General features: G+C 58.2%; 1 protein-coding gene across 1 annotated transcript; it reads right to left on the bottom strand.

The window, feature by feature from the left end:
* Positions 1 to 850: 850 nt before the first annotated feature.
* On the bottom strand, positions 851 to 10,595 carry LOC140711270 (SH3 domain and tetratricopeptide repeat-containing protein 1-like). The gene is made up of 3 exons (XM_073014193.1): positions 9,413 to 10,595; positions 7,548 to 7,670; positions 851 to 2,417 (listed from the first exon to the last, which is right to left on the bottom strand). The coding sequence occupies exons 1-3, from the start codon at positions 9,599 to 9,601 to the stop codon at positions 2,163 to 2,165; spliced, it is 567 nt and encodes a 188-aa protein (XP_072870294.1). The 5' UTR covers positions 9,602 to 10,595; the 3' UTR covers positions 851 to 2,162.
* Between the last annotated feature and the right edge of the window lie 658 nt (positions 10,596 to 11,253).

Genomic DNA, 11,253 nt, shown 5'->3' with positions numbered 1-11,253 from the left:
TTCACGTGCCTCTGACAAGTTGGCCTGGGTTGAGTGTTCCCTAGTGTGTGGTTGTTGGAGCTGTTCCTAGGAGTAAGAGGTATTGTCAGTAGGAAACAGGCCTCTGTTAGCCCGGGGGCTGGCACTCTGCCCCATTATATCGGCCTCATTTTAGTGGTGACAAAACTGGGGCTCAGAGACATCAACTCCCTCATCCCGAACCCCCAGACTGTCAGTGGTGGGCTGGGGTTTGAATGTGGGGCTTGAAGACCCCTCATCTCCTCTGGTCCCCCAGACTCTGCTGCCCAAGAGGAACAGGATCCCAGGATCCAGGCCCCTCATGGCACCAGCCAGGGTGGGCGTAGATGGGGAGGCAGAGTTCCAAAGCCTCCCGGACTCTGAAGCAGGTCAGGGACAAAGAGCAACCCGGACCTACGGGCCCCACCCCGAGAAGAATGGCTGCAGGCCCGGCCCAGCGGGCAGGAGGTCTGTGTCCTCACTCAACGTGACGGCGCTTCCGGCTGCTCCAGCCAGGCCGTGCTGTCTTCACGTTTCCAATCATGCGGCCTCCCCTCCAATTCCCAAACCCAACCCACAGAGACAGCGATCTGGGGTCCACGTGAGGTTTGTCAGCAGCTCTGACCCGCTGCTTCCCGCCAGCCCCGCGGCCGGTTCTGGAAAGCTCTCTGCTGCCCCCTGGTGGGGAGGCTTAGGGTAGGGCTCTGGCTGCAAGCATGGGGTCCCAGAACCTCCTGGCTCTGTCACCTCTGCTGGGTGGACAACCAACCCAGGACTGAACCAGTGACACCTGTGGCGCTCCCAGAACCTCCTGGCTCTGTCACCTCTGCTGGGTGGAAAACCAACCCAGGGCTGAAGCAGCAGATGGGTGCCTGATTCCTTATTATCAGAGCGCTGCCCACTGGCAAGTCTCTCTCCGGACCTCAGCTTCCCCTTCCATTAAACGAGGGGCTTGGGGGATACCAAGGAGGGGTAACTGCTTAGTGAGGATGGGAGGTTTCTTCTGGGGAGATGAATACATTTTGAAACTAGATGGTGTGGGTGGTTGCACAGCACTGTGAATGTACAAATGCCACCACATTATTTGCGTTGAAAGAGTTAATTGCATGCGATGTGAAAATCACCTCATTTAAAGTGTTTAAAAGAGGGGTCTGGGAGAGTGCAGTGTGACAATCACGTGGGACACCCACAGTCTCTGAACGTCAGTTTCCTTGCGTAAACTGGCAAAGAGACCGTGTGAACTGTATTCCCTGGGGCCAAGAGATTCCAAGAAAGAAAACCTGGGATTCCTGGGACTGGGATGAGGGCCGGGGTCCGGAAGGGGAGGGTGTGGGTGGGGACAGCTGGGGGGCAGCCCAGATAAGGCTTTCAATACAGGGTAGCAGCGTCTACACAGGCGAAGATCCCTGCATCTCACTTCCCGCAGGGCTGACCAGTGGCCAGAGGTGGGACTGGCCAGGCTCGGCCCAACCAAGTCTGGGAGCAAAGGACACTGAGTGAGGGATCCCCGGGGCCACCCTCACTGGCCTGCGGCTCTCCTGACACCACGAGAGAGGTCCAGGAGCTGACCTTGGGTCCTAATGGGGGACACCTTCCTGGCTGCAGGCTGGCAGGGTGGTGTGGTGGTCAGTGTACTGGGCTCTGCGTGTCTGCCTCTACCTGCTGTGTGACGGTGGGCCAGATACCTAACCTCTCTGTGCCTCTAGTTCTTCAATGGCGAACAGGGACACTAGCAGCTCCCACATCCGGGCACAGTGGCCTGAAGGTTAAAGGCAAGGGTGGCACGAGACCTACCGCAAGAACTCTGAGCAGGGAGAGCAGGGAGCTGCCCAGAGTTCAATCACCATCTCCACTCTGGCCGCCGAGGAAACCAAGGCTCATGGTGACCTGGCCCAGGTCTGTTGGACTCACGGTCCTTCTCATCCCCAAGATCAGAGGGCTGCCACCAGGGAAGCAGCTGTCCCCTAGACACAGCCCAGGAAGCACACAGGGAAGGATGCCATGGGGACTTCGGTATGTTTTTGCAAAAAAAAAAAAAAAAATTTATTGCTATTTGAACCCTGCTTTTATGCTTCCATTACCCAGAAAATGAGCTACGGGAGACACCAGGAGAGGCAGGAGATCATCCTCCTTGCACAAAACCCACTCCCCCTCAGATACTGTCCTCAGCGAGGGTGGCTGGAGGCCAACCAGGGGGTCCACCCGCAGAGTGGCAGAGGAGGTAGGTTGACCCTGTGGACGCTGAGCTCTGTGGCGAAGGTCCTGGCCTTCTGGTAGAAGAAGAGCGACTTCTCGCAGTCCAGGAGGAAGTTGTGGGAGATGGTGGCTGGCCGCGTGTAGATCTTCAGCTGTGCCTTGTTGCCCAGGTCCACGGCGGCTGCCAGTGCCAGCTGGTAGTACCCGGCTGCATCAAACGGGTCCTGAAGGGGACAGGTCATGGTCAGCAAAAGGGGGACTCGGAGCCTGTCTTCCCAGAGGCCGTTCCTGTCTCCAGGTCATTCCACATGTCCATCCGATGCTGGCTCACCCCATGAGCCCCGAAGCCTGTGACACTGCTGTGGTCTCAGCTGCAGGAGGTGGGGATGACCCTGACACCCCCGGAAGCCTTCCTGACTGCCCCTACACCCCACTCACCCCAAGCCTCCTGCCCCAGTGCCACTCTCTCTGCAGGCAGTGGCTGCTTTCCCCATGGGCTGAGGTCAGGGCAGATCTTGCCTGCTCTGAGAGTTCCATGCAGGACCCGTGGCTCCAAGCCACAGCAGGGGCATGGTGTTGAGTGACCCAGGCTCCCCTCTGGCCCCTGTCCATGCTAACCATTTCCAGGCCCTCCACGGGCCAGGCCAGGTACAAAACCATCTCACAGGTGTCCTCTCTGGCAATGTTCCCTGAAATATTGACGGAGTGTGACTCCCCAGACATCCACTCCCATTTTCAATGCGTCTTTGGCTCAAACTCACCATCCCTGGGTTGGGATGCCATCTCCCAGACCTCCTCCTTGACCCTCCCATCCCCCACCCGGCTTCTCCCCAGGCACCTCCTCCACATGGGGTCACCCAAAGGACCTCTCTAAGACCCATGCCTGGCCTGTCCCTCTTTACCATCTCAAGATGGCTCCCAGGGCCAATGACAAAGTCCAACATGCAGCAGTCCATTCCTTCACTGCCCCGCCCCACACACGGAGCAGGGGCGTGAGAAGGCCCCGAGTCACTGCCACTGCTCATCCAATGCCCCCTGGCCCAACCGAACACTGGACTCTGTGCTGGGTGCATGGTTGAGCCTAACGTCCTTGCTTCCAGTCTGAGGGTCCTGGGAGTGAACACTGACCACGCAGGGTGGCCCGGGCTGTGGTAGAGGGAAGCCCAGGAGGCCCCAGACTCAGCCGGGGGTGGAAGGCAAAGGCTTCCTGAAGGGGTGGGGGCTTCCCAACTAAACAGGAAGGAGCCAGCCAATACATATGTCTCTGCGTGTGCCTGTGCATGTGAATGTGCGTGTTTGTGTTCCTGTGCGTGCATGTCCCTGTGTGTGTGCCTGTGTGCATGCCTGTGTGTGCATGTCTGCGTGCGCATGTCTGTGCGTGTGCGCCTGTGTGTGCCTGTGCCTGTGCCTGTGTGCATTTGCGTGTGCATTTCCATGTGCCTGTAGTGTGTGCAGCAGCTAGTGAGTGACAGCGTGAGCCAGTAAACACCTAATCCACACTATTCCAGGGCTCACTCTCATGTGTAGACTAAAGGGGACCCCATTTTAGAGGCAATTGGCAAAGATGCCCATTTACCCCTGCTTCTCTGCCAGCCTTCCAGGTCCCATCCAGCCTGGCTTTTTCTCCCACTCCTCTGGGCCCTGGGTCCAGAGCCTCCTATACAAGGAGCAGGGTGTAGCCTTGGAAAGACAGCCGCCCTTGGGGAATTCCAAGGGGGCCTCCCTGTGGGAAGCTGGCCTGCACTGACAGCATAGTCACGATGAGGCCCAGAGGGCTGTGCATGGGAAGGAGGGCTGTGCATGGGAAGGAGGGCTGTGCATGGGAAGGAGGGCTGTGCATGGGAAGGAGGGCTGTGCATGGGAAGGAAGGCTGTGCATGGGAAGGAAGGCTGTGCATGGGAAGGAGGGCTGTGCATGGGAAGGAGGGTTGTGCATGGGAAGGAGGGTTGTGCATGGGAAGGAGGGCTGTGCATGGGAAGGAGGGCTGTGCATGGGAAGGAGGGTTGTGCATGGGAAGGAGGGCTGTGCATGGGAAGGAAGGCTGTGCATGGGAAGGAGGGCTGTGCATGGGAAGGAGGTGAAGGAGGCCTCTGTCCCTCGACCCCAACCATGGACTTTGGCCTCTCAGGTATTACTTGGCGCTTTCCTTTCTCCTGGACAGGCGGAGTGGGCGGCAGGCTTGACCAAGACAGATAAAGGCCTCTTCTGGGAGGTCCGTCCCCCTGGGTCTCAGTCGAGCCCCTTAGCGGTGAGCAGCGTCCCCCTGGGCCTGATACTTGGCACCTCCCTATCTGGCTGGGACTTGGGAGGCCACAGAAACCACGTCTGACCACCAGGTGTCGCCAGTACTGGGTGGGGGCCTCCCGGGCAGCCCCAGGCCTGCGGTGGAGTATACGGGGCAGGGTCTTAGGGCTGCCCCAGCTCCTCATGTTGTTCTAAGGCCCCCAAGATCTCGGCCCCTGGACTGGAGTGCCCTGGCACCTCAGCCCGTAAGGAGCACTGACACGAGGCTGGTGTGATGCTAAGGAGGGGCGGTGCCCGCTGGGCAGATGGGTGGAGACACCACAGATCTCAGTCCGCCAATCCCAGCTCTCCACCCCTGCAGGGCTGGGGGCAGAGGGAGCACAGCACCTCCCCTCGAGACACACCCGACCTAACAAGGCCTCAGCCTGGCTGGCTGGGGCCCCGCCCCACTGCACCTGCCCTGAGCTGGGGTTTCCCTGTCTGTGAACCCAATGGTAAGACACTGGTACCACCCCACCCTTCCTGGGTGATGTGAAGATTCAAGGTGTCTCGGGACTCCAGGAAGGAGTTGCTCAGTGCAGGCTGGCACCCTGGGCAGGCTTCCTAGAGGAGGCACCAGGATTTCGGTTGGATCTTGCAACGTGGATTCAATGTGAGGATGATGCCGTCCTCTGAAATGTCACTCTCCCGACCCTGTTTTCTTTGTTAAATTCACCTTGACACTTGACTGTCAAGACTCAGCTTTGGTGTCACCTCCTCCAGGAGGGCCCCCTGACTACAATCCCCCTTCTTTACCCAGAGGCCACCATTACCCACTCATGTGTCAGCCTCCCTGGCTGAGACTGAGTTCTTGAGGGTGGGGCCTGGCCATCTGGGGAGCTGGGTTTTACCTGCTAACCTTGCCGGCTCCTCCAGCTGGGTGTAGAGCTCCAGGGAGGCCACTGGGCCATTCCTAAGAAAGGCTGGAACCCAGGCCTCTGGGGTCCGGGTGGAGATCCCACTCCAAGGGGGCTGGGAACACCCCGAGCCCTGCCCCTCCCACCCACCTTCAGGTCGTAGGAGATGATGTCACGGAGCACCAGGTACACCTTCACGTAGTAGAGGGTCTCCTCGTTGAACTCCAGCGGCGAGTTACAGAGCTAAATGGCCTTGAGGTAGAAGTGCTCCGCCAGCTTGCCATGGCCCAGCCGGTGGTGCAGGGCGGCCAGCCGGTGGTGCAGGGCGGCCAGCCGGTGGTGCAGGGCGGCCAGCCGGTGGTAGGCCACGCGCTCGTTCAGCCGGTCCCCTGGGGTGCAGGCCAAAGGGGCAGGTGTGAGGATGTGGCTCCCTGGGACAGGGAGGGCACATGCCCCTCAGGAGCAGGTATACAGATCCCAGGCAGCACACCTGGCTTGTCTCCAGGCACCTGTGGTCACCTGGGCAGCTCTGGCCGTTCCCTTCCAGGTTCCCAGACTCACTTTCCCATCTGCAAAGCAGAACTAGTAAGGCCTGCCCCTGTCTACTGAGAGGCTTTGGCAAAGTCGGACTTGGATGGCCCAGCTCTGTGTCTACACATAGCCACCTGCCTTTGCTCACTGGTTTTAACCAGGGGAGCCCAAAAGCCATGCAGTCCAGGTGCTCCCGGGCTCCCCGGCTCCAGGCAACCCACAGACGTGACATCCGACTCCTCCTGGGTGTGTCATGATCAGAGCCCCCTACCTTGGGGAGTCAGCTGCACACCTACTGTGTACTGGGCCACGGGGCACAAGGCGCTGGGGCATGTGGCCTGCCTAGGGTTCCCTGTCTCTGGAGGGGGACAGACGACCCTGGCACAGCACCAGGGGATGCCCGGCCTTAAGGGGCAGACTGCTGGAAGGGGAACTGGGATTTTATCAGCCAGAGAGTCGTGTGGTTGATGAGGGTGGGAAGGGCACAAGAGAAAGGGAATGTGCCACTCAGCCTGGCACATACAGGGACCAACGAGATGCCTGGCATGTCTGGAAGGCAGAGGGCACACTGGGCGGCCCCTGTGGTCAGCAGCGGGAACAGGCAGAGGAAGCAGAGCTCAGTCAGGCAGGGAACTCTGCACTGCGTGAGAGACCTCGGGCTGTGCCCCACAGACGGACGGGGAAGCCAGTTGGGCAGATCTGCCTGCCTGGACAGGAGACCAGGAAAATCCAGCAGCTGTTTCAGCTCCTGCCCTGCAGACCTGGAGGCTGGGCTCTGGCAAAGTGTGGGTCCTGGCAGGGCGGGGGCTCAGGGGACTTGCCCAGAGTGATCCTGAGTGCTAGGGCCATGTAGGCAAACTCCAAGTCTTCCTGGGGCTCCTCCAGTGTGGCCAGCAGTGACACCAGCTTGTTGCACAGCTGTAGCTGCAGCTCCACCTTGCGGTTGTCCGTAGTCACTGCCGGGGCAGGGCCCGGTCCTACCACACAGGCAGGTGGGGTCAGTTTTTTCGCAGCACCCACCTTGCCCAGCGCCCTCCTCAGAGCTCAAACACGTGCTTGGAGCTTCCCACACCCCAGCTATCCCTGCACCTCGACACAGCTCTGTGCTCTGGGATAACACACAGTTCAGACATCCAAGTTGGGGGCTGAAGAGTCACCTGAGGCCCATCCAGCTACACCCGATAGCCTCAGACCAGCCTCTCCCACCTGGGCACCGGAGGTCTGACTGGGGGGAGCCAGCACTCCTCTCTGCTCTAAAAACACCACATTGATCTGTGCCCAGGGCTGAGCCACACCGTGAGCTCAGAGGAAGGGAGAAGCCGTCCCACTTCGGGGTGCATGCAGACCTGGGCCTCCCACTGATATGCTGTGTGGCCTTTGACATGTCCCTGTGCCTCTCTGAGCCTCAGTTTCCTCATCTGGAAGATGGGGACAGGACTTCCCACTCATGGTTGCTTGAGGTCATCAGGTACAAGGGTAGAGCCATTGTCACGTCCAGGCCCCGAGCGTTTGTCCCAGGCAGGGGCATGGTCAATATCATTCCCGGTGAGACCACTTGGAAACTCATCATGTGCATGGGTGGCCCTGCCTCCATTTGGGAGGCCTCTACCCTGCCACACCTGTGTCTCGGCCCTCCAGGTGCCCCACTGAGGCCCACCCACATCAGCCCACAGGCCAGCTCACCCAGTAGAAGGACATGCCTTCCTCCCGCTCCCAGGCCCCATTGAAGAAGATGTCTCCAGCTGCCTCAAACAGCTCCAGCCCCAGGTTGAGGTTGCCTGTGTACAGGTCCACATTCTGTGCCACCTGAAAGGAGACAGAAGTTCCCTCAAGACCCACACCTAGCGAGGTGGCTACGCGCACCTTTGCCAGGCTCCTTCCCCTCACACACTACAGGTACACTTGAGCATTTTTCAGACCCTGTGCATGAGGGCTGCCCCCACCACTGGCATGAGGACAATGAACTGATGCTCCTGAGTGCCAGGAGGTGACTGAGCAGCTGCAGCCCAGGAGCCCGACACCTGTGAATCCTACCACCAGGGCTAGCCCTAGCCCACTCCCCCTGCACTCAAACCAGTCTCCGTGGCCCCCAGATTGCTGGGAGCCCAGCCTCTGGCTCCTTTCTGCGTTGTCACATGCCTGCCACATCAGCAGTGTTTCAGTGTTTGTGGGTGGGCCTGGTCCCCTCTTGGCCATGAGCTCTTGATCCCTCTCCTCAGCTCAAGGAGGTGTGCAGCAGGTGCTCAATAATGAAAGCTTCACCAGGCTCGTGGACTTCACAATTTGTTCCAGATCACACTGTGTTTGGGAAAGCCTCTGAAAACAGCCACTGTGATAGATTCCTTTTGTAAGGAGATGTGCCACGTGTCGCTTGGAGCAAGTTCTTCTGTGTGTTAACTGAGTGGTCACATTATTTGAGCATGTACTGTATACCAGCAAGTGCTGTGCACTGTGAGGGGCCGTGCCTCTGCCCTCAGGGAGAAGATGCTGGCCACCGGGGGAGGATGTGAGGGAACCAGTTGGAGGGAGGGAAAAGGCACACAACAGGTGCTCAGCAGTGGCTTAGGAATGAGTGGATGGATGGATGAATGGATGAGGAGATGTAGACACATGGATGGATGGATGGGTGTGTGGATAGATTAATGCTGGGATGGATGGACGGACGGGTGGATGGATGGACGGACGGGTGGGTGGGTGGATGGGTGGATGGATGGGTGGGTGGAATGATGTGTGTATGTCTGGATGTATGTATGCGTGGGTAGATAATGTATGGATGGGTGGAGGGTAGATGATGTATGTACATGGGGATGGATAGATGGTGGATAGACGAATGTATGGATAAACAAATGGACAGATAGATGAATGGAGGGATGCATTAATAGGTAGATTGGTGGGTGGGTGGATGGATGAATGATTGATGGATGGACGAACGGTGAATGGATGGATGGGTGAGAGGATGGATGAATGGAAGGATCAATAGGTAGATGGATGATGGAAGGATGGATGATGGATGGATGAACAGGTGAATGGATGGATGATGGACAGATGAATGGAACAACAAGTGGATGGATGAAGGATGGATGAATGGATGGATGGATGGATGGATGGATGGATGGACAGATGAATGGAAGGATGGATGGATGGATAGATGGATGAATCATGGATGGATGGAAGGATGAACAGGTGGATGGATGGTTGATAGAAGGATGAATGGATGGATGGATGGATGAACGGGTGAATGGATGGATGATAAAAGGACGGATGGATGAATGGACAGAAGGATGGATGATGGCTAGAAGGATGAACAGGTAAATGGATGGATGATGGAAGGATGAACGGACAAACAGATGGATGAATGGTGGCTGAATGAATGGATGATAAAGGGATGGATGGATGAACAGGTGAATGGATGGATGGATGGAAGGATGAACAGGCGAGTGGATGGATGGAAGAATGAACAGATAAATAGGTGATGGAAGGATGAATGGATGGGTGGATGGACAGAGAGTGAATAGCACAGGGTTCCTCCTGCATCCCTTGCCACTCACCTGGATGTACAGGTCCACCAGCTCGCTCTGCCGCAGGATGTAATAGATCTTCCCTGCTTGCAGCCAGGCATGTGCCTCCTTCTCTTTCCTCTGGAGGTCAATGAAAATCCCCAGACTTCGTTTGGTGTAGTCCAGAGAGGATTTGTAGGCCCTGGAATCAGACACAGGTGTCAGAACAAGGGCTCTCATCCTCCTGGAACCAGTCTGCCTCCTCCCGTGGGTCTGGTGACAGATGAATCTGGCATGTGGGGACTGGGAACGGCCCTCTTGTGTGTGCAGTGTTCTGCCTTTCCCAGGCTGCTGGGAGGGCCAGGGTGAACACACACGGCATGGAAAAGATGAAGGACATCCTTCTGAGGGAATCGAGCATCATGCCGCCCTGTGGCAGGAGGAGTGTGCTAGTCCATCTCCCCTGCCTCCCAGACATGGCCGGTGTCTTCTCCAGACGCACCAGGAGCCGTTAGTGTTCAGAGGCCATCTAGGCTGATGGTTCTCAAGGTGTGCAGGCATCACAGTCACCCGGAGGCCTGTCCTTATAGCTTGCTGGCCCTGCCCCCAGAGCTTCCGGCTCCACCGGCCTGGGGCAGGCCCTAGAACTCCCACTTGCCACAAACTCCTAGGTGACATGGATGCTGCTCTACTGGTCCAGGGACTACACTTTGAGAAGCATGGCTCTAGCACACTGGCCCATTTTCCTTCTGTGAACCTGAGGTCAAGACCGGACTCAGTCTCCCAGGTCCCTGTGGAATCTGGCGGCTCCTCTGCTCTCTCAGTAAGTCCAACACTCAAGGGGCTGTGACTGCAGCAATGTCACTGGGCCCTATGGGTGGGGTGGCCAGGGCCATGGTTACCCCACCAGGTCAGGATGCTTGGAGGAAGCTGACTAGGCCAAATATGGGATGTGAGACCTTGAAACCCTGCCCCAGAGAAGCAGGTGACACAACTGGCTCTGTCTTCTGTGGGAGAGAAGCCACAGGTGGCTACTGTGGTCACATTTAAGGGGACAGATGAAGGCCAGGAGTGAAGATTCGGGGCAGGCACAGGTAAGATGACAAAAGCCACCATAGTAGGAAGAACAGCCCAGAGTGCACGTACTGCCTCTGCTGGGGTTGAGATGACCTTTGACCCAACAAGGGAGGCTCAAGCTGGGACTCACGGGCCAGCAGCAGCCCTGGGATGACCCCAGGTCGGCCAGCTCAAAGCATCTGATGCCAAAGCACCAAATGATCAAAAGGAGAGGGGCTGCTGGGCCCTGGGCCAGCTTCCCTGTGCCCCTCTCCCTGCCCGTCCCCACCTCCACCACTGCAAAGCCAGCCCTTACCGCTCCATGCCCAGGGACAGGTAGACCTGACTGAAGGTCTCCAGGAGCTGCCCCTCCAGCACCTTGTCGGCCACCTTGCAGGCCAGGGAGAGCTGGAGATCGTGGTAGATGACGTACTGGGCCTCGCTGGGCATGACGGTGGCTGTAGAAGTAGCACAGTCACTGGACGGCCCGCAGTTGGTCTGGGCAGAAGGCAAAATGGAAGACGTTAGTCTCCCAGCATCGAAGTGAGGCTGGCTGTGCTCGGAGGCCCCTGCTTGCCTCCTTCACTCCTCTGTGAGCCTGGGCTCCATAGGCGGGCCGCCTGAGCACAGACAGGCTATGCACCTGCGCCAGGGCAGACGCTGAGCACACTGTGACATGGGCACATCTTGGTGCAGATGCTCATGGTACAGGCCGGCCTTCTTTACAACTCCCAGGGCCGAGGTTGTGGATGGACACAGAGTGAACAGCAGGGGCTCGGCCCCTGCACCAGGCCATCTATTTCTGCTTCACAAAGACCCTCTGGCCAGGACCAGGG

The sequence above is a fragment of the Chlorocebus sabaeus genome, unplaced genomic scaffold (genome assembly GCF_047675955.1).
Source record: "Chlorocebus sabaeus isolate Y175 unplaced genomic scaffold, mChlSab1.0.hap1 unalloc_scaffold_428, whole genome shotgun sequence".
NCBI classification, from domain to species: Eukaryota; Metazoa; Chordata; class Mammalia; order Primates; family Cercopithecidae; genus Chlorocebus; species Chlorocebus sabaeus.
The sequence above is the reverse complement of the archived record's forward strand: the minus strand, read 5'-3'. Positions and strand labels throughout refer to the sequence as shown.